This window comes from Plectropomus leopardus, chromosome 15 (assembly GCF_008729295.1).
Source record: "Plectropomus leopardus isolate mb chromosome 15, YSFRI_Pleo_2.0, whole genome shotgun sequence".
NCBI lineage: Eukaryota > Metazoa > Chordata > Actinopteri > Perciformes > Serranidae > Plectropomus > Plectropomus leopardus.
The window spans coordinates 16,215,203-16,241,183 of record NC_056477.1 but is presented as its reverse complement, the minus strand read 5'-3'; the positions used below and the strand labels follow the sequence as shown (position 1 = coordinate 16,241,183).

The 25,981-nt window shown below is 41.5% G+C and overlaps 1 protein-coding gene across 5 annotated transcripts; it reads left to right on the top strand.

Annotated features, from left to right (window-relative positions):
- The first annotated feature begins 296 nt into the window (after nucleotides 1–296).
- On the top strand, nucleotides 297–24,332 carry ldb1a (LIM domain binding 1a). 5 transcript variants are annotated; one of them, XM_042502291.1, is made up of 12 exons: nucleotides 297–312; nucleotides 3,741–3,841; nucleotides 14,154–14,256; nucleotides 15,577–15,621; nucleotides 15,858–15,933; nucleotides 16,791–16,893; nucleotides 17,346–17,518; nucleotides 17,601–17,723; nucleotides 17,809–17,886; nucleotides 18,014–18,137; nucleotides 19,469–19,617; nucleotides 20,553–21,515. In XM_042502291.1, exons 2-12 carry the CDS (start codon nucleotides 3,814–3,816, stop codon nucleotides 20,775–20,777), a joined length of 1,227 nt encoding a protein of 408 aa, XP_042358225.1. In that variant the 5' UTR covers nucleotides 297–312; nucleotides 3,741–3,813; the 3' UTR covers nucleotides 20,778–21,515. The 5 variants fall into 5 exon arrangements, with proteins under 5 accessions (XP_042358225.1, XP_042358224.1, XP_042358227.1 ...); XM_042502290.1 differs by lacking the exon at nucleotides 297–312 and having other exon boundaries at nucleotides 3,653–3,841; XM_042502293.1 differs by lacking the exon at nucleotides 297–312 and having other exon boundaries at nucleotides 3,657–3,841; nucleotides 21,441–24,332.
- The last annotated feature ends 1,649 nt before the right edge of the window (nucleotides 24,333–25,981 follow it).

Genomic DNA, 25,981 nt, shown 5'->3' with positions numbered 1-25,981 from the left:
ATTCATACCAGTGCAGCTGAGAGCTCCCCCTCCCTCCCCTTTTCCCCTCATCCTCCTCTTTCCTTCCTTCCTTCCCTCCTTCCTTCCTTCTCATCATCCAATTTGCACACTGCTAGATCTCCCTTCCATTTGTGTCTCCTATCTGCATCTGCTCATCACAGTCTCTCTCTCTCTCTCTCTCTCTCTCTCTCTCCTCTCTCTCTCTCTCTCTCTCTCTCTCTCTGCTGGCGCAGCTTGGTTACCTCTGCGTGGCTGACCCGGGCGGACTTTTTGAGCGAGCGTGGGCACAGAAGAAGAAAGAGGAAGACAAAGGTAAGCGTTGAGGATGTAGGATGTTTAAGAGTGTTTGTCTGTGAGAGAGTGTGCAGAAAAGGAGAGGAGGGGGGGGGGCGCGTAACAGCTGCAAGACAAAAGACTGAGAGGTAAGCGTTAATGGCATGAACTCACCTGAGAGAACAAGTGTGCCACCAGGAGCTTTTTAAACATTTTGTTGGGAATTTAGGAAGATTGTCAGTGCATGTGAGCAAGTGTTTATCCACTGCCAGACGACAACATACTAAGTGTTTTTGTGTATGAGTAGCAGTCAGTGTGTCTGTGTGTGCAGGCACTTTGCTGTATGTCACATAGTGTTATGGAGCTGCTGCGTGCTCCCACAGTGGAGAGAACAGAGAGGGAACTTCATTATTCTCAGGGAGCGTTTGGAGCGATGTGTGGATGTGTTGACAGAGCGGGAATCTCTCTATCTGCAAGAGTAGGAGAGTGAGAGGAAGAGAGAGCATGCCTGACAGTGCAGTCAGTGGTGAAGTGCTCAGCTTCAAAGCCTAATCGCTCCTGGAAACAGAAGCCATTTCCCAAATCACATTCACGCAACCCCCCCCTCCTTTTCTTCTGTCTCTCTCACTCTCATTTCTTCCTCTTCTCCCTCTTGCAGTGTTGGGGATGCCTCTCTCTATCTTTCATATCTGCCTTTGTTCAGACTTCACCATTTTACAGTGGCAGAGTCTTCTGTAAATGTCAAATCCGCAGATCACGACCTACAAGGCGCACAAAGGACCGAATGGTGACAGAATAGCAACAAGAGATGAGAGGACTCAGAGAGAGACAGACCTTGTTGAAACAGAAACAAAAAGTGTGTGTGAAGTGGAAATGAAAAGAGGGGGAGAAGACAAGAAAGGGGGAAAGAAGAGAAGGCCCGCAGGGTTGTTCATTGTGTCTCGGTCCTGAGAACAGTGTCTGACACCGTGTATGACATTTGACTGTGATGCTTCTGCCAGTGCGCTGGTGTGTGGGGAATGCGCCTGTCAGCTTTCGTTTCAGTGGAGACAGTTGTTTGTCTTTTGTTAGTGTATTGGTTGTGAGTGACAGACAACAGAGATCTGAGGTTTGTTCAACTAGGCTTCAACTCACTCGGGGGGGGTTCTTCAGTGCAGAGGATACATGGATATACTGTAGTAGATCAGTTGTACCCCTACAGCCCTGTCAAACGAGCCAAAGTGCTCCTACATTGACATATCTAGAACATCCGTCATTATTTTAAATGGTATCTAACACCAATAATTATATAAATTGGATATTATTGTAACACATTAATCCATCCCATTGCTTTTAGCCATTTTAACCATTTACCCATTACTTTCTGTCAAGTTTTTTAATCTATCATTTATTGCAGTTGGTCTCTAACTTTCTTCGATTATGTACTCCTTTTGAAAAAAAAAAAAATCAGCCAAGTACCCCCTGACTAGTGCAAAATATCTTTTGTAGGAAAAGAAAAAAGCTAATATAAGACAAACAAGACAGCACTATGCCATCAGTGTCTGAATTACTAAGACAAAAACAAAAAAACTTAAATTTTTGTTTTAGTTTTTTTTTTTGTCCTCATGCAATAACACCAAGATGGCATTGTAGTGCAGCTTTTTTTACACTTACAATAATGATAATTGTAGATGTTCTACATTTTGGAAATGTTACAGTACTGAACAGATCAAATCCTGATAGTGAAAGGAATCGTTTCATTTCCCATTTCATGCCTGTCTGTCTTGCTTTTACTGATCTAGTTTTCGTCTATTCAGCATGTTTAACTGATTTTAATTGACTTTGTTTTTGTCTCTGTAAAGCGTCTTTTTCTTTTCCAAAGTACCCCTAGTAGTATGCGTACCCCCATTTGAGAAAGAGTGATCACATTTGTCAAACTGTTTATTCATTACTTGAGCTATTCGCCATTTTCCCATCATGTTCAGCCACTTATGTCAACCATCCATCACTTTTAGCAGTCAATTTCCATGAATCTATTACTTTTTAGCCAACTGTTTGCCAGACTTCTCTGCTTGCTTGCTAACTAGATTTCATGCTCTCTCACTAACAACACTTAACGTTCAGGTGTCACAGCTGGCTCAATATGTGGAAATATTTAACAATGAAAACAGAACTTATATTTTTTTCAAATAAATAGAGGTACTCTACAGTCTTTACAAGTACCCCCTGCTAACTGCTGAAGTACCCCATGGAGTGCAAATACCCTTTTTTTGGAAATCAGTACAGCTAAGACTGTTGTTATCTGAAGTTGTATTTTCTTTAAACATTTTCTATTTTTACTTTTCCTTGCATGCAGTCACAGTGACTCAGTGCTGCTGCTCAGTCTGTTATCCATCTGACAGGATCAGGTACACAAGCAACAAAGACATCCAGCTCATGGGAGTCAGTTATGTGCTCATGTGTTTGTGTAGTGAAGTGTGAGATTATGAGATTATTGGCTCGGAGAACAGGCACGCTCCGAGAGCCAAGAGAAGTTATGGGATGAACGAGAAGGGAAACCAGAGACGTGAAGGAGGGAGAGGAAATGAAACAAAATCACATCGAGCCACATCAAGCTGCAGAAAGGTCAAGGCAATATCAACAGGGTGAGGAGATTAAATTGACAGAGTGAAGTAAGATTAAAAAGCCTGAGAAAAAGTCAAAAAGAGGCAGGGGCTGCTGGGCAAACAGTCTGCGGTCGAGTCAGGCTGTTTACATGCAGCTCTTGTTGGGTGTGAGCGTGTGCACGTTTGTACATGCACGCTCTCCCTGCCTCCCATGGGTCTCCAGTGTCCCTGCGCTCCAGGTGGGCTTTGCATTTTTAATCGATACTGTCTGTAGTGATTAACACCAGTCTTCTCTCAGCAGCGGAAAAACAGACGGAAGGAGTGAGAGCGGGAGACAGAAAGAGAGATGGAAATTTGTCATACACGAGGCAGGGTGTGTGAGTGTGTGTGTGTGTGTGTGTGTTTGTGCATGGGTGTTTGTTTGGCAGTAATGACCCTCTGCCTCTGGGCTCCTACTGGTATGTTTATCTCCCACAGCAGCACTGGGCAAAAATGGACGTTGCATTACTGCCACACACACACACACACACACACACACACACACACACACACGCACACACACCTTGTGCATTTTCTCCTTTTCCTCTCCTTTGCTCTAATTGCCTCCCTCCTGTATTCTCCCCTCTGCAAACACATGCACACACAGTCCATATTACTTACTCCAGTCTCACATTATGTAAAGGCTCTTTCTTCCTATTTCACTCCGCTCTCATTTTCCCTCCCACTTGTGTTGCAATATGCCTATTAATGATGCAGCTAGAGCACCACTGCCAACTTCCTGCCTCTGACAGAGAGAGAGGAGTGTAGTTGTTGTGTACATGCCCTGCTTTGTACCACTCCCTCTAATCTCTCCACCCCTCTGTCCGTGTTGTTTTCCCTCAGAGTTAGCCCATGCGAGCAGCGTGTGGACTGAGTGCAGCTGTTTCGTTCAGAGCAGAGCCCAACATGTGAGAAGATGTCTGTTGGAGGTTGTGCTTGTCCCGGTGAGTGCCTACTCTCTTTCTTTCTCTCTTCTCCCTCTTTTTCCTCCTCCGTCTCTGTGCTCAGTGGTGCTGTCAGAAAGATGACTTATGTAAAAGTGCTGCAAAGCTGCCTAGGGCCAGCGTCAAGCTGTGTGAGTTTGTGTGTGCATGCGCGCGTGTGTGTTGATGAAGCCGTGCTACGCTCTCAACACATGTCCTAAAACAAGGTTATAGACTGAGGCTACCACAGTTTGGGATTGAGTTGTTCAGCAGACCCTCTCAGTCACGCTAGCTTGCTGTGCAGCAGATCAATGACTCTTTGAGTTTTGCCACGTACAGAGACACTGAGATATCAATAAGTATTTCACTTGCAGGCTCTTTTCACTCCTTTCCTCCAGCTTTATACCGCCACTACAGGTCTCCATTATTTGTGCTGTTATATGTCTAGAAGAGTTGGTGGAAATCGGTACTTACTTTCACAGGAACTGTTTTTCATCCCATGGGGAAGAACTGAATGAGGCAAAAGTGCTTCACTCACCGCAAAATGGTGTAAAGCTGGTCTCTCTTGATGAGTGTAAACCATTAATGAGGGTACTTAAGAAGATTTAACTAAGAGTCGAAATTGCTCGGAGTTAAGCTGCTGTTTGGATATTAGGCTGCTCTTTGTCACTGTGACTTTGCATTTTGCGTCCCTGCATATTTGTAATGCAGTCGTTATGCTTGGCTTTTCCTGAAATCAACATTCTTGAGCTTTAAATAAAAGTGACATATAATATAGTTTGTGTCTTATTGGTTCTCTAAGCTCTGCTCTACTGTGTCAGAGCAAAGGAAGGAAATACTGTCTGCACATGTCAGTCTTTGGCAATGCTGTGGCAATTTTTATCAGCTAGATCTTATAATCTGTTCTCTCCCATAGAGTGTTTGATCCTGTTTGACTTTGGAGCAATTTCTCTCTAACAGTACCCCAGTGAGAGCAGGCAGGCTACAGAGACGGTTGCCTTGTGCACTGTGAAAGCCTCACAGTGCCAGGGGACGGGCTCCGTGCAGCACAAGGGAGCAAGTAACAGATAGAAATTGAATCGTAGCATCTGCTCATGGGGATCTCAGAGAGGGCAGATTGAATTAGGGTGTCAGTATCATTTTAATGGGGCTGCTCTGATTCATTGGTAGTCGCCTATCAGATGGAATAGAATGAGAGAGGCCTCTGCTTGATGTTCTCCTGTAAGATCTTTTCTCTGTTCAGCTTCCTCGCTCTCTGCTGTAGTTTTCCAGTACATGTGCCTCCTTTGCTCCCTCTGTTGACAGACTTAATGCTGGAGCAGAAACTTTTAATGACATCCACATGTTTCTAAAGGATGTACAGAGAAAGAGGTCGAACCCGCCATGTGCACCCACATTCAAACAGGTTTACACATGCAGGCATGCTACACTCGCACATATACACCTTCATAAAGAGCCTGCTCCGACAAGTTTAGGCTGATGGATTTGCCAGATAACCACAGGGCAACATTGATCAACACTGGTTTGCAGTTTCTTTCTCCCCAGCTGCGTGCATGCGCTGTAAATCATTATATTTGAAGGCTGGTTTGTTTACATTCTTGTACAATGGTGGATGGAAGATCCTCCCCATCCTTTGTGTGTGAATCTGCATCGGAAAAACAAACCCTTTCTTATTCTAACATCACTTCTCATCTGGTCCCATTTGTCTTTGTTTCGTTATTGGGTCAGAACATTATGGAACAGGGGAATCTGAACGGAGCGTATTTGCATGTGGCAGAATGCGAGCCATAATAAAGAACAGACTTCTCCTGTCTGTCTAGTTCATTGACAACCCTGTGACATCCTGCTGTTGTTGTGACTTTGCTGTGAATCAGCCTTTTTAAGGCTTTGTTCCCCGCATGAAGGAGATTCGTCCTAACACAGTGGAGCCAATCACATCCTTTGTTCAGACTAAATGGTAAAAATAGATTGCCTGTGAGCTGAAGATACCCCCCTCCCTCCCTCCCCTCCATTCTCACATGCACTCAAGCATGCGCTCCCCTCCGCTCACCACTCTCTCCATCTCTCACCCATCTCACTCTTACCCCTCCCTCCCCATTTCTGCCTTCCTCATCTCACTCTCTCCCCCTCTTCCTCTTTCTCTCTCCCTGTCTGTCACTCCCTCATCCCCCCTTCACTGCTTTTTGCTGTAACAGTTGTGTTACCTCATGCAGAAAGTCACATGGCTCCTGATTGGAGAAAAGTGACTTAAAGCAGAGCCAAGATGGCAGCCAAACAGCCAGGGCTTTTTTGATTAACGTTACACAACAACACGACTGCCTCAGCTTTATCTCACTGCGCTGAAAGCCCGTGCCTCTCTCTCTTTTTCCTCAATTCTTCACTTCTGCTCTTCTCCTCGTCCCCTCCTCTTTCTCTCAGATCTTGTTTGCTAGATCAAAATGGCTGTGTGTGCAGAGGCAGAGAGAAAGAAGGAATGCGTGGGAGACAGAGATGCTGGGGAGTCAGAGAGATGAGGAAGGGGGGTTGCAGAGTGGAGACGTGCTGTAGTGATGTCACATCTGCTGCAGGCCGACAGGATGGCAGAGTAAAGCTGGCATGTGCCACACAGCCTAGAGGAGGGGGAAAAGACTAAATGTGTGGGAAGGAAAAAAAATTCTATCAAAGCGCACCTTTATTTGTGAGAAATGTGCAAACCACAGAGTCTTTAAAATATGAAAGCAGATTTGGTGCTGTGGTAGAAGGTGACGACAGCCGTGTTTGGATTGAAACAGAGCTGTGCTGAAAACAAAAGGTGTGAGGACAGCCGCAGCAGAGTTATTTGAAAGCATTGCGCTGTATCTCTGTGCCACCTGTCTATGTGCAAGTGAGACCGTTGGGTAAATTTAGCACATAAACCATCTGCCAGATTCATATTTTTCACAAGACTTTATGAATGTATGTTGAATTAATCAGTCTGTTTGAGCTGGTTGGTGTCAAAGATACGTTGTGCAGACTAGATTTGATAAAGCAAGCAAATCAAGGCAAATGCTGAAATTCTGACAATGTTAAAGGGATTTCTGCCCTAAAACTATTGCTTATATTATGCTTTGGATGGTTAAGTCAGACAAACTAAAAATGAAGAATTAGAGCATCTAGACTGGAACCGATGATGTCAGTAAGTGGAGGTGGAGTTGGTGGAGTCGGTCTTAGTGACTGACTCATCGGGCTTATAGAATGTGTGTATTACATGTGACATTAAAAGAAGTGTTCAGGGCATTGTGTTGTGAATTAGATAAAGTGTCCATATTCCGGTGGATCCAAGTGCTGTGTCATAGTTGTTTCATTATTCACTATCTGTAGAGCGGCTCCAAGATTAGTCTCTAAATAGCACCATCGCTGTAGTCTCTCTCTCTTTCTGTTGCTCAGTTTAAGAACAGACTTTAAAACAGAGTTGAGCAGTTTTATTAGAAACAAATCTAAATTCTATTTTATGGTGTATATGGGGTGAGACATTTTTTGGAGAGATGCTATTTAGGGATGCATGATAATATCGGCACATCGTCAGTATCAGCAGATAAAGGCTTTCAAATGAAATATTCAAATGAACATTTGTGCTGGTGGTGCTTTAAAGGTCCAGTTTGTAGGATTTAGGGGCATCTCTTGGTAGATATTTTGTATAATATTCAAAACTATGTTTTCGTTTATGTATAGTCATCTGAAAATAAAAATCTTAGTCATTTATATCTACATGGTGAGCCTCTTCCACAGACTCCACCATGTTGTTTCTGCAGTAGCCCAGTGCATACACACCAAACACCGGCTCTGGATAGGGTCACTGATGCTTTGGTGTCAGCCACTGTAGTTCTCCTACATGCTTGGCACAGGGGAGAAGTTTCAGCTCTTTGCAATCTGCAACCTTGACACTAGATGCCACCAAATCCTACGCACTGGACCTCAATTATGCAACTTTAATTAGTCGAAAAACATTTGTTTTGCCATTGTTGTGGCTATTGTCAGGATCGGTGAGAGCATCATCCAAGCCAGTTAAAGTAGGATGAATGCTGTAGTTTTAAATGAATATTGCATGTCCTAAATGTATCCTAAGTTAAAGAAGTTTATCTATTTTGAAAAGCACTGTACTTTACGTCTGCATCTGCCAGTGTACCATCATGATAAGAGTGAGCAGAAAAATATAGCAATTCCACTACAGGAGAGACTTGATGTTTTCTGCAGCTATGTGGAAAAAAGTACATACAGTATATCAGTATCTGCAATTGGCCAAAAGGAGTTGGTAAGTTTTGGCGCGTCAGTTATTGGCAAAAATCCACAATCGTGAATCCCTAACCCTATTTTACTCCCTGGATTTTGGCACAATAACAGAACCTTTAAAAATAACCAGTCATACAGTTTAAACTGCACCGGATCCTGTCTGTCAACAGCAGTCTAATTCTGTCTGGATTCAGATCAGTGACCTCCGTCTTTGCAAGCATCCAGAACATACTGGAAGATAATAGCTTTCTTTTGTTATCCTTCAGTTTATCTCAAACACATGCTGTTTTACTTCCTCCTGTCAAGCCACAGTTGCATCCTCTAGTCTGTCTCTGCTGCCTTGTTGCTATCACTACCAGTCAGGTCTCACAACAGTTTCCCTGGCAGGTTTGTGCTTTCACTTTGGCGTTTAAAAAAGCAGTGACAGGAATCTGAACATGCTGTTCACCAGATTCAGATTTCCTCACTACTACCTCAGTCTTCCTGTCTGTGTACAGGCAAAATATGTTGGAGTTTTTTTGGATTTGGAAAATGCTTTCAAAGCATGTTGTCCAGTGTATGGCCTGTGTGGAGTCAGTTTATACATGTTTACAGCTCATCTCCGTGTCATTATCAAGTTTCTTCAAGTGTAAAAGTTGTCTTTTCAAAAAAAATCTATTTCATATTTTTCTATATTAGAGGCCACAATATGATTTCCCATGACAATGCATGGAAGGCAGTTCAGTGTGATTGCTCTGCAGCCCATCTCTGCATAGAATAGTACATGCAAAGTGGTCAAAGGAACTTGGATCTATAAATACAAGAGATCGTGTGTAGTACAAGACCAGTTTTCTGGTGACTAAAATAGGACATAGTTCTCGTGTACATGGCTGCCACATTCTGATTCTGCTTTTAATGTTATCACTGGCCGCCAGTGCTGCTTGCCAGGTAGTCAGTGTGTATGTGAGTACTAAATGTGACTCTTACCGAATACAGATGAAATTCTTAGGACTGAATTACCCTCACAGTAGTCTCATGTAGTAAGACCTATCTCATGCTGTGCTTCTACATTAATGTATGCATTATCCAGTGGTTCATTTTTGCCCATTTTATTTGTTTTATGTAATGATAATGCAGGTTTTTCTTCAGATGTCACAGTCACAAAAGGACATTTTGTGTTGCAGCAAAAAGCACAAACAATATGGCACAGAAACATACAACAACAGACATTGATCTAAGTGCAGGGTGACTTGCATCTGTGCTCATTCAGCTCCACAGGAGAAGATTAATAAACGTCAATTAAAGTTTTTGATTATTATAAACATGGACTTAATAGTTTTCATTTTTAAAATCCTGGTAGTTGTGAACAGTATAAACCCCTGGATAAAGTTAATTTGGGTGTATACTACTCTATTCTTCTCTAAGGCACAAGGATGTTTGCAGCTTTTGCCAGCAGAGGGAGATGCTGTTCTGTCACATCTCTTCTTGTGTCAGTCCATCAACACTGAGCAGACAGCAGACTTGGGAATCATTGATTTCAACAAGAGATTCGAGATCAGGGCCTATTTCACAACCAAAGACTTTAATTTATTCCCCCTGTAGCTGTTTGATAATTTATTTTCTGTCATAGCTACAAAGCCAACTCTCTGGACCACAGTTACTTCACCTAGACAGAGATTTTGAGTTGCATCTTTTTCCAAAATGTAACTGATAATGAGGCCCACAATTCACACTGGATGTATTTGTTGCACTCTCCTCACATCTGAACACTGAACACAAGCTGCAACTCTCTGTTCTAAGCCTGCTGTGGTGTTTATGCAGTCAGAGCGACTGGTGTGGGTCAGATGTGTTTACTCTCTCAATGAAATGCATTGCTTCACCTCTCTCATCTGCACTCCCGGGCCTTGGCTTATATAATTCTACAAACTGACTGACAGCTCAAGTGAAAGCCTTGACAAATTGAGCTTTAAATGCACTTTTAGACCACAAAAGGTTTTCCGGGCTTCAAATATATTGCTTGTAAACATTAGAGTGGTTATTGATTAAGTGAGGCTGCAGATTATACCCTTTCATAATCTGAGGCTCAGGACTGTGGTCTGAAGGATTTGAGTCATCAGCCAAGTCAATCATTTTTCATAAGCCTGCACAAACTTGGCTTGAATTAAACAGCCTGTTTAGGTAACTAGACTTTGTGACAGATTTGCTGAACAGTGTAAACAGAAACAGAACATCTTTCTTTCATTTTGGGATCGTTGTGGTCAGGACAGACAGTACAGTACTGGATGAACAGTACCAGTTCACATAGTCCCAGCAGCTCTTTCAAGCAGCTATATATATATATATATATATATATATACACATTTGAGGAGGATCATGACACAAAAACCATAGCCACCCCCCTACTCTGATATACAGAGTACAGACTTTAACTGTTCTTCTCAAAGGGGACCCAGCTTGTACCTACCTGAGGGCCACATGGGTCCTGGAGAAGACAAATTGGGCCCCTGGCTGTCAGAGGGGCAGGCCTGCCTGTGTTTGTCCGGTCTGTGTGCTGTGATGGGCGGGGGAGCCGGGAGGAGGCGGGGCCTTTGTTTTTTCGTGTCTCGGCTGGCAGGAACAAAGGGTCCTGTAGTAGTAGTGGATGGGAACCACCGTCCCCCAAACAAATGACATTTAAAACACATAGTAGGGCTCTGCAAATTGACAGGAACCGGGACAAATAGCTGGAGTGTTTTACTTTCCGTCGCTTGCCGTCTTGTTTGGGACTAACGTTACATTATCAGCGGTCGGCGCTGGAGCCCTCACCGACCAGGAGCTCCGGCTAGCAGCGAGGCTAGCTGGCTAGAAACACCGAGCGGAGGTGTTGAGCAACACCGCGTTTCGGTGGACCTTTCTCTGCAGGTAACTCGAACTTGTAGCCACACTTCACAACACTAGTTCACAATAAGATGCTAAAATCGCTCCGTAACAAGCAGGGGGAATTATAAGTGGAAGAAGCGGTAGTTTAGCAACTAGCTAGGTTAATAGCTTAGCAATGGCATCCGTCCTCTGCAGACGGTAAATGAATGCGGCCCTGCAGTTCACTTTACGCCTTCTCTCGTGTGTTAAAGTGAATATTGGCTTCTGTTTGAGATGTCCACCGTGCATGTCCACAGACCAAGTAATAAGTTAACACCAGTAAGCAGTGCAAGTATGTTGGCAGTCTCCGCACATTGCTTTGGATGTTTTATTGGCTGAGGGCCAGCCTCTGGATGCAGCTCTATTGTTTGCAATGAACAGTTTGGGTGGACTGAATTGCACCAAAGTCTCACTATTTAAAGTTCACCTTTGTGGGAGTGGTTATGCGTTATGATCTAAATGCGTCTTTATTAAAGGATGTTTTCAGGCAGGGATCATAATCTGCATTTGTCATGTGGACCGTAACACAGGATGCTCCTCAGATGTCAGTCAACAAGACTTTATTTCTGGCTCTGCAAAATGCCACTGTGCTTTGTTAGACTGAGCCATATAATCTGCAGATGTTGTGTACAAAGGTTTATTGCTGGTGACTGGACCTCTTTTTTAGGATGTGTGTTGGTGTTTAAATAGTGTGAGAATAAACTGTGTGTCAGCATTTTTGCAGAATACATGTTTACGAGTGTGGTAGCATTGTATATTGGAGAAAATTAACTGCTCTTATTAGTTGCTGTGGCACAATGTGCACCAGCATCAGATTGCACAAAGACTTATATGTGATTAAATACGACGCTGAACTTCCGATTAAGCAGTTGAGGGGAGCGTTAAAGGAAAAGTAATTTAAATTGCATTGCATTTTCACAAATAGGGTAAAGGTTTAACAAATTGGAAACTATGTTTTTATCAACCTAGAGCCTCTCAGGGATAATCTAGTCCACACTTTACCTATCTAAGCACATTGGATTTTGATCTGGACCTAGTTTCATGTGGCTTTCTTTTGAAAAATGCAGTGAAATCTTCATTTTTTTATATCAACCTGTAGTCTATTTAGGATAATCTACACCAGACTTGTCCTGTCTAAAGTGTAGTGATTTTGAGCTAAACCTGGTCTAATGTGGTGACTGTTGGAAAATAATAATAATAATAAAGCAGTGAAATTTCTTTTTTTTTTTTTTTTTGCAATTTCACATATGGAATAAAGGTTCCACAAAACTGAATTTGTGTTTAAAATGATATTAAGCCTCTCTGGGATAATCTACTCCAGATTTGACCTTTCTAGGTTTAATGGTTTTTGATCTGGACCTTGTTTAATGTGGTAAACGAGGTATTTTTACAAATAAAATGAAGGCTTACAAATGTGAAAGTGGGTTTTGTTTAACATGCTTTCACATCCAAAAAGCAGAGGATCAGTCGCTGAGCAATTTAAGTTACTTTTCTCTTAACTCTCCACCTAACTACTGAATTGGAAGCTAACTTCAGTGTCATTGATTGAATGCTGTCTGGGGTCGGGGGGGGTTGGTGGGTGGGTCCTTAGGTCAGAGGTAATGCATAGTGAACCATTGTTGGGTGCTCCCTGAGCAGGTTCACCCACATAGTAATGGGGAGGAGAAGATGACCTGCAATGACTCTTTCAGTTATACTGAAGCAAGAGAGTAAATGAAGGAGGAGTTGAAGTTGTTCAAGGAGCAGATACTGGGGCTGTGAAGGAGGACGGACAGATCAGAGTTCACACATACACACTTAACCCCAACTCGGGCCTTTCTCCCTTAACTTGTGTTTGTCATGACTGAAACCATCACCATTTGTAGAGTTTGTCCCCAAAAGTGATGTGAAAAGATACATCTCAATTAGTGGCCCACATTGAGTGTTTCTCTACCCTTTGGTTTTTATTGTCTACAAACACCACTGTATGTGCTTCCTGACTGTGAAGCACACTTTAATCTGAGCAACATTACTATTTTATGTGCAATATTTTCTTTTTTAATAACAAGCTTTGTACATATATAGGTACTGAGCATGTATATTTGAAGTGGTGTGTGAGTGTATGATCTTTTTTTTCACCGAATTACTTTTTACCTTTTGCTGTTTATTTTAGTCTTTTATTTTTTATTTCATTGAGCTCCACTCGGGTAGTGCTACTAAATTTTCTTGTATATACCTGTACAATGACAATAACGGTATTCTAATTCTGATGTGCTTTCAGTAACCAAGTGTTATGCATCAATTATGATAAATTTGATTAAATTAGATGAACATTATGCATCCATCAAGTGTCTTTTGGGATTTACAAGCAGGGCATGTACAAACAACATTATCAAGGTGGCAAATATGGGAAGAGTCAGGATTTTCTTTTAAATAAACATTTCTAATATCTGTTTATCCTGTTATGAAAGTATTATCACCTTGTTTAGTAGCATTTTTAACTAAACATTAGTGAAGCTGAAGGGTGGTCGTGATGGGCCAGTCCGGGTCAAATTTCCAGGGGGTTTCTTTCTCATCCTCTGCTGGTATAAAATATCTTTGGTCAGACCTAATTACATGCAGCCGCTCTGTGTGCGGTCTCCTTGAGTAGAGATACAGAATAGATGTTTTCTCAAAGCCTTGAATTGTTTGAGCATGAATGCCTTATCTGGACAGACAAGGGTTAACAACAGCCGGGGTAGCAGCGAGTGGGGGGATGGGTAGGAGAGGCAAGTAGAGGGGGAGAGGCATACACACACATTATTATTAGAGGTGCATGGTTAGGATCACATGGGGCTGTGTGCAGAGAAGAGGGTTCCCTGTAATGATACGGACGGTACAAGAACACAAAGAACACGCCGCACCAGCTCGTCTGCTTGTTTCCCCCCATTTCACTGATTATGTTCTCAGATTTCTGCAGGCTAATAAATATTGCTGCCCCCCCCCTCCTCGTGATGATTTGTTTTCTTGTCCATTTCCCAGATTGAAGATGCATTAGATAATGAAAGCAGCAGGAAATTGTTTTGGCAACGTGCTTTTTATTTGAGTAAATCTCAACAAAATCATCCAGCATTAGATTACTTAGATGATGCTGTGATTTGAATGAGCTAAATCTAAAGTAATCTAAATCTCCTCTAAATCTCTGCTCTTTTTTTCTCCTCCTCCTCCTCTGCTTTGTGCTTGTGTGCAGGCTGTTCGTCAAAGTCATTCAAGCTGTACTCTCCTAAGGAGCCCCCCAACGGCGGCAGCTTTCCCCCCTTCCACCCAGGCGCTATGCTGGACAGAGATGTGGGGTAGGTCTTGGTTATACTGTCGGGACATGAGAGTTTCTGTCAAAAGGAAATATGTCTAAAGCTATGGCACTATTTGCATTAAGTCTGGTGTGTCCTTTTTAATCCTTTCAAGCTCTGTGTTTTGATATTATGTTTTTGTCTTGACATGGATATGTTTTCATTTGTACTTTTAGATACTAATTGTTTTTCATGTCTGTATTGATCTTTTATGGCTCACATTTTTGCGCAGTCTTGTTGCACTGTTTTATCACCCCATCTTTGAAGGTGACATTGAAATGGAATGAAATAAGAGTTGACTACACAGAAGCTGATTTGTTTAATATGTGACCTAATGAGGCAAAAATAGCGAAGCAGAGCTCAGCTTAATTAAAAGTGGCAGACAAAGTTAGATGTCACGCAAAAAGGCAGTGTTGCACATATTATTTTACACTTATTAAATGTATACTTTTTTGTTGAAAGTGCTGGTTATTTCAAACTTTGTTTTTATTTCTCCATGTTCTATTATAATGTGATTTTTTTATCCAACCCCAAATAATTGGCTCTAAACAGTGGATTTTTTTGCAGTTCTGAGATCAAGGATAGGGGTCATGGTAGGGCTGGGAGATATAAATAAAATAAAATATCTAAGTGTTTTTGACCAGATACCTTGATATCGATAGTGCATTGATATTAGTGCTTTCACACAAAGGGATTTTTTATTAATAATTATCAGTAATGTGGATATAATAACTAAGTGGGTAAAGGCAAAGAACAGAACAGTCTAGTAAGTTCAGAAAATCCCATCACCTTTATGTAATGCAGCTTTAAAACCGGGAAAAGACAACACTGAGGATATTACGGCATCCATAATCTGAGACGATATCTTGTCTCATTTCATGTTATCAGTATAATAATGATATATTGCAGAGCCCTAGGTCATGGCATACGATAAAGTATAGTGTGTATATATAGTAGTGGAACAGAGGATGGTTCCTCACAGGCTTGATTGAACTGATTTAGGAACTCTTTCATTCCTCAGTCTGTCAGCCTGTTCAATCATGGCTTCTACATAACCTCTGTGTACCTGGGTCAAACATCGAATGAAATAGGAATTATTTATTTGTTGCACTGCATCTCATTTCATAATGTCAGATGGCAATTGTCATGATTGAAGTGGTTTTGTTGTTTGGTTAAATATTGTTTTGTAGGTGTTGCCTATGGATGAGAGCTCCAGTTTTTTCTGATAACAAAATGAAATGAAATCAAACCAAACACACATGCTTCTTGTTATGTTTTTTTTAGAAACTTAGTTGCTGATGTTTATATTTTTGTTCCTCTCAGGCCTACACCCATGTACCCCCCATCATACATGGAGCCTGGAATGGGGTGAGTATGCTGACGTTTGCATGGTGTGGTTTGTCCTAGCTGAGAAGTAATTTATTAAGTCTCTTTACGCTTTACTCCCCATTTATTTTAAAACACAAGTGCATTGAATTGGCCTGTAATTAACTTAAGTTTGATACTGCTCATGGCGTATGTCATTTGTTTGTGCTACAGTAGTGGAAAAGCCACTGAAGCAGCTTCAACTAACGAGTGTTGAATTCCCTTGTTTTCTGTTTCAGGAGACCCACACCGTACGGGAACCAGACAGATTACCGGATATATGAGCTGAACAAAAGGCTACAGAATTGGACGGAGGTGAGAGTCACTTCATCATTCACACGGAGAGTAATACGAACTCAAAACCACACTGCATACAAAAACACAGCATTAGGGTTTCGTTTTCAAGTTAGTTGTGATCACAATCTGTAGTGCTACATTTTGCTGCTCCCGTGAATACTCACTGTTGCCATGTTTTCAGATTTTCCCTCCCAGCTGCTGTTTATGTGTAGCTAACCATGGAAGGGATTTTGTGGGAAATTAAGCCTGGGAATGCACTGACTTAATTTACATTCAGGCTCTAATAGGATTATCTGATCAACCTGGCTAGAACGTAATTGGAGTGCCAACTGTTTGTATGCCTGAGCATGCAACTGAGTAGCTGTTACGAGCCACGTTTTTTTATGTAACTGTCAGTCTGTACACTACTTCAAATACATGCAAACTAACCTCTGTGCACCAAAGACATTTTACCTACAACCTAGTTTCATGTCCAACCAGATGTCTGAATCGCAGCATGCCTTTTTTTAGAAAGTTCAGCATGTAATTTGCAAACTTTCAGTGGTTTACATTAACCAGATTGTATTGAGGAAGAGTTGAAAGGTTGTTGAAGTGGTAAATTTGAGGAAACAAGAATTTCTGCTTCTTCTTTTTAGTTTTACTATGTTCACTATGTTTGTTTATATTGTAGTCTGTGACTGCAGATCATGTTTTAATAGAGAACACATTGCATTTATTCTGCTTCCTCTTCCTCTATTAGTTTTGAATGTTGTGTTTTCTTTCATTGTGATTATATCAAAAAGTAGTATATCCCATGTGTCAATTAAAAAAAAAGGAATGCTTGTAAATTTTAAGGAATGAAAACTGAGAATAGTGGTTCTTCCTTTTGCTTTCAGGACTGTGACAATCTCTGGTGGGACGCCTTCACCACAGAGTTCTTTGAGGATGACGCCATGCTCACCATCACATTCTGCCTGGAAGATGGACCCAAACGATACAGTAAGAATAAAATGAAGAAAAGAAATATTTATTTGTATTTTCAGGTTCTAACTGTAAATGTGAAGACAGTGAACTTGTTTTATTTTAATAATGTAGTGCATGCAATGTATATTTCATCTTTAAATGCACTCATCTTTTTATTCTTGTGTTATGCATCTTTAAAATATGATAAGGATTGTCTATTAACTTAATATCATTATGTATGTCCTTTCATCTCTAGTCTTAATTTTTCATCCTGTTCATGACTCAGATTTTGTGCTACTGTACAAACACAAACACACATTTCATTTTCTTGATGATTTTTATGTAACAATTTGATAAAAAATTTCAACTTGATGAAGATCCAAGTAGCATCGTATTGTTATCTTAATTTAGGTTGTATGGCATGAAATAAGTGTGCAGGTGTTACTTTTTCTTCACTTTATCTACAAAATGATCATTTTTGTCTGCAGCCATCGGCAGGACATTGATTCCACGATACTTTCGAAGTATTTTTGAGGGAGGCGCCACAGAGCTGTTCTATGTTTTGAAGCACCCAAAGGAGTCCTTCCACAGTAATTTTGTTTCCCTCGACTGTGACCAGTGCACCATGGTGACTCAGAACGGCAAACCTATGTTCACGCAGGTACAGTTAGTTTCACACGCGATGAAAATTCGCAGCCTTCCTTCTACTTTCCACTCAAATTTTATTCTGTTTTGTGGATAAGGTTTGTGTGGAAGGCCGCCTGTACCTAGAGTTCATGTTTGATGACATGATGAGGATCAAGACGTGGCACTTCAGCATCAGACAACACAGAGAGGTTCTACCTAGGAGCATTTTGGCTATGCATGTGAGTTCCAGGCTCCACACTCACACTCAAATGCATGTTCTCTACATGCACTTATTCATCTAATCTTTTCAACCCAATCATGCAGGATCCCCAAATGCTTGATCAGTTGGCTAAAAATATCACCAGATGTGGGCTGTCCAACTCCACGCTCAACTACCTCCGTGTAAGTACATTTCCTTTGTGTGACTTTTTTTTACTGATCAATTGAATTAAGTTAAACTACACATGTAACAACCTGTTCCACCCAGCCCTTCATGTCGGTTTTGTTCCTCTCTTGATCTCCCCTGAAGCTATGTGTGATATTGGAGCCCATGCAAGAGTTGATGTCACGGCATAAGACCTATAGCTTGAGCCCCAGAGACTGCCTGAAGACCTGCCTTTTCCAAAAGTGGCAAAGAATGGTAGCACCTCCAGGTAACGCTCTCACTTTTGAAACTGCCTGTGGCCTTTATGGCAGTGTTGCCCTCACATTCATCAAAGGTGTACTATGCAAGATTTTCCTAAAATGTTATGTATGCAAAAGTAGTTCTAGTGTATTCATCCGCAGACACCTCGTTCTATGCCTGTATTTTGTGGTTTTCTTCTTTTTTCGCTGTGTCCGAGACACAGCACAGCGCAGGTGAGATTGGGGCTTTATAAAAAGGCAGCAACCAGTAGTCGGACCGAAAGCAGCACACATCCAAAAGGAAGCTATGAAAAAGATGGACACAGTGCCCAAAAAATAGCTGCATCATCCAGGCAGCTGCTTGTAACAAAGAGTAGCATCAAAGTCAAGAGCACTCACTCTGCAGCAAAAATCCTGGTACCAAAACATCCCTAAAAGCACAGTGTACAGCACACTAGGGGTGTCAACGTTTACAATTTTTTCTACACGTGTAAACGGGACTTCTAACCGACGTGTACCCGGTTACACGATTTATGATCTTTTTCTATCGCAGTTGCGCTATATAACCACTAGATGGTTCTGTCTCCATTCAAATACCTCCTAATCTCATTAAATCAAAGCCATTCCAGTAGTTAGTTATCGGACAAAAACGTTTATTCAGCGAACAGAACTTAAAAAGTAGGCAATCCATCTCACCATTTAAGGCTTAGACCTACTTATGACAGAAAGTAAAATGAGTTGAAAATAAAATCATCAATTTTGACAGACAAGAAAACGTACAAGTGAAAGCTGGAAAAGGTTTAACCTTCTTTTTTAATCATTGTTTTAACTATTGCTCACTTTTGTACAATATATTTTTTTAAGCTCCGCTTGTTCATCGCTTGTTGCTTGTTGTCCATGCGGCCCCGAGTCAACTTGAAGTGACGCGACACTGGCTGTGGCTGCGTTTTTTTTTTTTAATATCAACGTAACATTGCCACCTGTGCATCTATTATGTATGCGGATAACTGCATTAGTGGGAACATTTAAGTGTATAGTTAGTTAATGTTATTATCTTAAGCTTTCAGGCAACATTATCACCCCTAAAAATACTATTGGTGAGAAATAGCGAGGAGGAGGAGAGGAAAAAATGACGTGTAAACGGTTATTGATTTTTCTGAACGGTTATGATTTGTTATCCGTGTACCCGTTTACACGTGTAGATGTTGACATCCCTACAGCACACTGACTAGCAACATCAGCAGCAAAAGACAACTCTACTTGAAATGATTTCAGTCGACTGGTGGATCTCCGACTGATAATTTGAATCTCTGACTTTCAAGGTGCAGCCCTAATATTCTCTCCTTTTGTCTACTTGTAGCTGAGCCAGCCAGACAAGCTCCAAACAAGCGACGGAAAAGGAAGGTGTCCGGTGGAAGCACCGTGAGCTCCGGCGGAGGCAGCAATAACAACAGCAACAGCAAAAAGAAGAGTCCAGCCAACAGCTTTTCACTCTCCAGCCAGGTACCTGTAAGCATTACATCTCTATGACTCTATCTGCACCTCCAAGTTCAGCTGAGCAAGGCATGGGAGGGTACGACAGAGGGTGGAGGGCTTAGAGAGCAAGGCAAGAAAGTTATTTGGGGCAGGGGGGGTAGAGATGGCACAGGGAGGCTTCTGGAGGTGGGGTTGTATTCAGGTGTGGTGGGGGGTGTGGGGGTTGGTTTCAGTAGTTCTGAAGATAAGTAGATTAAGTTAGCAGATCCCCCTGATGTGAACCAGTGATGGGCAGTCCCTGGTCCTCTGGGGCCACAGGTTTATGGGTTTATTTAGAGGAGGTACAAGTGACCTTCTTAACTAAGTAATGCCTAAAATGTTTCGGGGTCATGGGGAAGGGTTACCTTGCTCTGATTTCCAGTGGGACAGTCAGGTGTTCTCTCTAAATCCGCTGTTTCAACTTGGTTTTACGACTATCAGAGCACACGGATCACACAGCACTGCTGTCTTTGCTTACTTGGTTGCTTGACTGAGCGAACGAGACCCGAGGTGGAATGAACCCCCCCCCCCTCCCTGATGCAGCACTCAAGGATCAGGGATGCCCACTGCTGGCCAGTAGGGAGGGCCCCTTGACCCTGGTTCTTGGAACAGGGACATGGAGTCACATGGACTACTGACCTGTCAGGGTAGACGCCTTGACAACACGTTGTCCTGTTGTGATTGATTTAAGATTGAGAGGACATGAAAACCTCAGGATTTTGGGCCCCCTTGGTCCCATAAACGTATCTTGAAGTATCAATAATAATGCATTTTTTTAGTAAAAATTTCTAACGCTGGAATTGAATCAAGTTAGATCGCATCTAGACCACAGGCAAGAAACAGTTACAACTCGTCCGTGCAGCCAGTCATTCCGCGCACACCCCTGTATTATGGGGATAATATGTACCGGCCCTTGCTGTCCCCTTTAGGACGTGATGATGGTGGGAGAGCCCACTCTGATGGGAGGGGAGTTTGGTGACGAGGACGAGCGTCTGATCACGCGGCTGGAGAACACGCAGTTCGATGGGGCGAATGGCCTGGAGGATGAGGACAGTTTCAACAGCTCGCCTGCACTGGGGGCACACTCCCCCTGGAACAACAAGGCTCCCTCCAGTCAGGAGAGCAAGAATGACAACTCCCAGTCATCCCAGTAGAGTGCTGAGGTCCCAGCCAGCCCCCTTTTTCAGTGCTTAAATCCTACCGGGATCCACCTGAGCCAACACACTAGCGAGAGGAATCAGGAAGGGTGGCCTCGAGCACTTGTGTTCAATTAATTTTGTTTATTTTGTTCCGTCATGTTCTTTTTGAGACGACAGGAGAGCGGTTAGAGGAAGGGACAGTAGCTAATGGACTGATAAAGCTCTGTGCTGTCACATGAAGGAAAGGGTCAGCAGAATCCCTCTCGCTCCGTCACATTGTTGCACATGACCAGTGGTGCTCAGCCTTGGCCCTTGTCTGCTCGGCTCCAGTCAGTCCTCTTAGAGGTGTGGTGAGACTGGCGGGGTGGCGGTGTTTGTGCATGTGTCTTTACCCCCATCATCGCTCACCATGGTGTTTGAGCCAGAGTTGGCGTGTCCTGTTGTCCGAGTGCTCGCCATGGCGACCATGTCAGTGGGTTCTTGTTCCAACCTCGGGTCTCTCAGGCGTGCGTTCTCCTTGACGACGCACCCCGTTGTTTCTGTTGTGCTCATGTCACAGGGAAGAAATGCTTAGATTTTATTTAACTTATTTTTTTGCAGGCTGCAGAAAACTGTGTGCACTCTTAGTATCAAAATTCAACGTTCGGTTTTTAAAAACTCAATTATTTGTTTTTGTAGGACCTGGTTGGAACAAAAACCTGTACAGTGCCGGAGCTTGAGGACCGGAGTTGAGAACCACTACGCTAAATCTTAAACACATACATACACACTCAAACATTGACACAAACATACACATCCAGACCAGTGCACACATTATTACACGCACACACACCTACCCACCCACCCATACACACACACCCACCCACCCACACCCACACACACACACACACACACACTTACATTTACAGCATAAAACACGGAGGTACTGGAGAGAGGTGGTACGCAGCATGTCTGGACCAGAACACCAGACGCTACAGAAGTGTGTTTTCATTTTCTATGTTTTAGACTTGTTTTGAATTGTTTTTATTTTTGTAAACAATTTCTAAAAAATAAACAGACAAGCAAGCAAACAAAAACACCCCAGAATATTCTTTGCACTGTTTTCCACTATTAACTCCAATCTATTTTTCTTATGAATTGACGGTGTATTTTTTTTCTTTTCTATTATTGCTAATGTAAGAACTGTAAAACATCTGAAACCTGCAGTATATTAATGTATACGTATTGCTGTTAGATCATTCTTATTGTGATGGTAATAACTTCCATGTAAGTCTGTGCTTAATATAATGTCATTCATGTGTGTCAGCCATCACACTGTCATCAGGTCCATCAGCTTCAGTGCTAGAAAACAGGTTGGGGAGAACAAGGCTAGTGTATTAATACTGTGCTACATCTTGTTTGATGTGAGTCCAAAGCAGCACACTGGAAACCATTTCCCCCAGTAAATTTCCACCCAGCGCCTGGTTCGGATCTGTTGACTTGTCATTGCAGAACTGTTTGCTTTGTCTTGAAATCTCTGTCTGGGGATCCTCTCTTCAGAGAACATAATGACAGAAAACTCAAATTTGCTACTCAAAAATATTTTAAAAACAAGTTTTGACAGGATTGTAAAATAAGAAAAAATGACTTTTGTATTAACTTAAGTTTCCCAGAAATGTTTTTAATCACAATTAAGAAAGCTGCAGACCAAGGAGCTACATGTAAAGATTCTTTAGATATTGATTACACTGTGCTGTTTTATGTTTTATGATGAATCATTTTGTTGGCTTTACTCCTCATGTTTGTGTCTGTGCTTGTATATTTTTAGGTAGTAATTTCTGTAAAAGTTATTCTACGTATTCCTCCCTAGAATTATGAGAAGCTCAATCTAATGTAAAGAGATGAAAAGCCTCTTAAAAGTTTTTTTTAAACGTGATTTTTAATGGTACAATCACTGATAAAAGAATTTTGCCCTCATTTTAGCAAACTGTATTTATTTTTCTATGTACTGACATTCTGCTTAGGTCCAACACACCTGTACTATACTCATGATGATATATGGAGGAGTTTGTGGGGCTGCTGAGTCAGTTATACAGGTCATTCCATTACTTTCCTTTTTTTTTTGGTGTGTGTGTGTCTTTTCCACATGCGGCTCCCAGGTCTTTGGCCAGTTTTTCGCAATGGTTCAGTCTGTTCGCATTAAAGAGATATTTAATAGCCTTTTTCTGCTGTTGTAGGTACCTGGTCCACACTGATAATCTGACAAGTTGATTTTACTTAAAATAATCTTGGAAACTGATTGCCTTGAAAAAGTAAATATAACTATAAATATTAATGTTCACTTTTTGTGAAGTCGTTGCAACTTCAAAATGACAAAAATGGCTGTTCTGTCTAAGTGTTGGCAACTTTTGTAAACCACGTTAGTCTTACTCAACGTGGTCATGACAGGAAAGCTGCTATTTTGTTAACGTGTTTAAGAACATTCAAATATGATTGACTAGTTTGCAACCAACAGAATACAGATATAAGGTGCAACAACTTCACAAGATTAAGTAAATATACGTACATTTAAGTGAACTTAAAAATTAGATATAAAGTTAACATAAATTAAGATTAATATCTATATTCACATATATTTTTCAAGGCGGTCAGTTTCTTCGATTTTTTTTAAGCAAAATAAACTCAGTTTACAGTGTACCTGAAAATTTACAAATGCGCTGAGAAACAATAAATAACCGCATTTAGAGAAAACATTAACCTTGAAGTCATCCTTTATTTTCCTGTAAAGTTGCTCGATTTTATGGCAACTCGTCCTCGGATGGAGGACCTTGGGTTCCTCACTTGCTGGAATTGTGCCACAATGGTGCAACCTTTAGTGAAATTTGATCAAATCTGTTTTAAATTACAGGAATTTTGTGGTGTTGCTTTGCAATGTATTGATGTTTTCCAGATACATTTCAAATCTAAGTGAAAAATACAAAATTCAAAGTGGATATTTCATTAATGGAAATATGCTGGCCATTACATCCTATCCTGGGGAAAAACTCACTGGGCTTGACTTTTAGCTGCGGTGTGAGGGTTCCCTTTTTCTGTACATTTGTTGTGAAGTGTTGCTGAACTGGCGGGCTTCAGCATCACCCAGCTGATGGTTATTGGATAGTAGTTTGCAGACTCTCCCAGCAGGGGTCTCTGCGAGCACCAGGACAGACTGAGCAGCCTGTCAGAAATTCCTCCATCATTAAATCTGGCAGAAGTGCTGTCTGTGAATCTGCACCGAGCCGCAGGCTGTTGTGTTTAAATCCTTACTCATTGTCTCTGGCACCCCCAGTCTAACCCTTGTGATGTATCTACTCAGCAGACCGACACAGAATTGAACCCAGGGGGTACTTTTCGACACCCTGTGTTTCCTAAGTTGATGTAATTTAGGGAATAAGGGTTTGTGATATGTGAGACAGAGCTGAAATGGCAATTCACCCATAGCTGGCTCCTGTAGCACCTCACTATAGGGGTGATTTTATATCTATATTTTTTGCCAGGTTTCTGTCATTGATAATTCATGTATGGTATCAATAAAGATGAATTTTCACTGAAGAACTCGCTTTTTATTGGACTCAGCTGTGATGATTTGTGATAGAAAAATGTCACCAAAATTGATCCTAACAGGATAATTGCACCAAAACAGACCTCAAGGGATCTGAAATGTTTTCCAGTAGTCATGTGGAAACATTTACTAATGTATGCTTTGAATGGTAAAAATTACAAACTTACCAACAAGAAAACATGGTCCAAAAAGGTTTTTTCTTGTCATGCAAAATGGACACGAGCTGTGCCCTGAACAGTTGTAAGTAAAACGAAGTTTCAAGTGGAATGCAAGACACTGCGGCCCTTGTTTCTGAGATAAATAACACCAAATAGTCAAGGCAGCGACTCACAGCGTGACCTATTTGCCAGTTTTTATTTCAATGAGTTATTCATTATTTCTGGCAGGGCAGAGCCAATGTAGAAGATGGCAGCCATGTTGTTTGGCAAGAAAAGAGGAATAAAACAAAGAACAGATATTTTGACAATAGCGATATGTAATAGATAGCTGATACTGCAGAGTGAAGGTGTCTGAGTTCTCTGCCAAGATGGTAGATCAAATGAGCAACACATATTGTTCAACAAAAAGGCAAAGTGGAGAAAGAAAAGAGTGTTGACTTTACAGATAAGTATGTCTTAGTGCTAAAAAGTCAGTTTGTTAAAGCTCTTACACACCAAACACATGTTGGGCTTCAGATGTAAAGGTTTTCATCCAACAAAAGCTACAAATTAAGAGTTTAGTATTTGAGCATGGAAGCTAATTCATTATGAGGAAATTTTGAACCAAGTTATTCAGCCTGAAGCTATGCTTTAGCAAGTGCAAATTTGCTGAAGCTCTGACCACGTAAGCGCATGAATCCACACGTTCATGGATGCATTCACACACACTTACACAGAACCTCACAAAAACACTTCTTACTCGTCTTATAATACCTCTAAGAAAAAATGTTACTGTCACTTGAATGTATTCATGTTAGTGATGTTTTTTGTTCTTGAGTCTGTGAGCTAATGTCTGTGTGTTCTGTGTTTTTGAACCTCAATGCAGGACAAATTTTCCCCTCAGGGACAACGAAGTGAAAGTCGAAGTCGGTTAATGAGAGGATGTGACAAAATCCTAAGTGAGTATTTGCATGTCTCTCAATCTGTGTGTGTCTTTTTCTAAGGTTTAGTCACGTTACATGGATACATTTTAAAGGTATGCACCTTTTGTTAGAAGCTACTCCTGCTCCCCATCTACCTTTTTGGCAATTGGCATGAACTGTTTATCCTCCGAGGGCAAAAACTCCTGATGCCAAAGTTTTGTAGATCGACCAACTGATTGAATGTCAGATACCTCATTTTCACCAACATGGAACCGCTTTCGTTCCGGTTCGCACATTAAATTTCAATCAGTTCGGAGCATTTTGACCATAAAAAAATTGGTTCAAAACCTGACATGTTTGTTTCCAGTTTTCCTTTACCTGAAATTCAATCTTTGACAACATAACAGAAGGTGGAGTCTTGCGTGTAATAGTCTTCTACGACCTCTAATCATTAATAGATGATCCATGCTTTTTCTTTTGATCAAAGCAAACATCTGTATAACGCAAAGGTAAACAGTGGGCGCAATGGCCTTCAATGGTGACAAATCCTTAATTACAAAGATCTGCTCAAAACTGGTG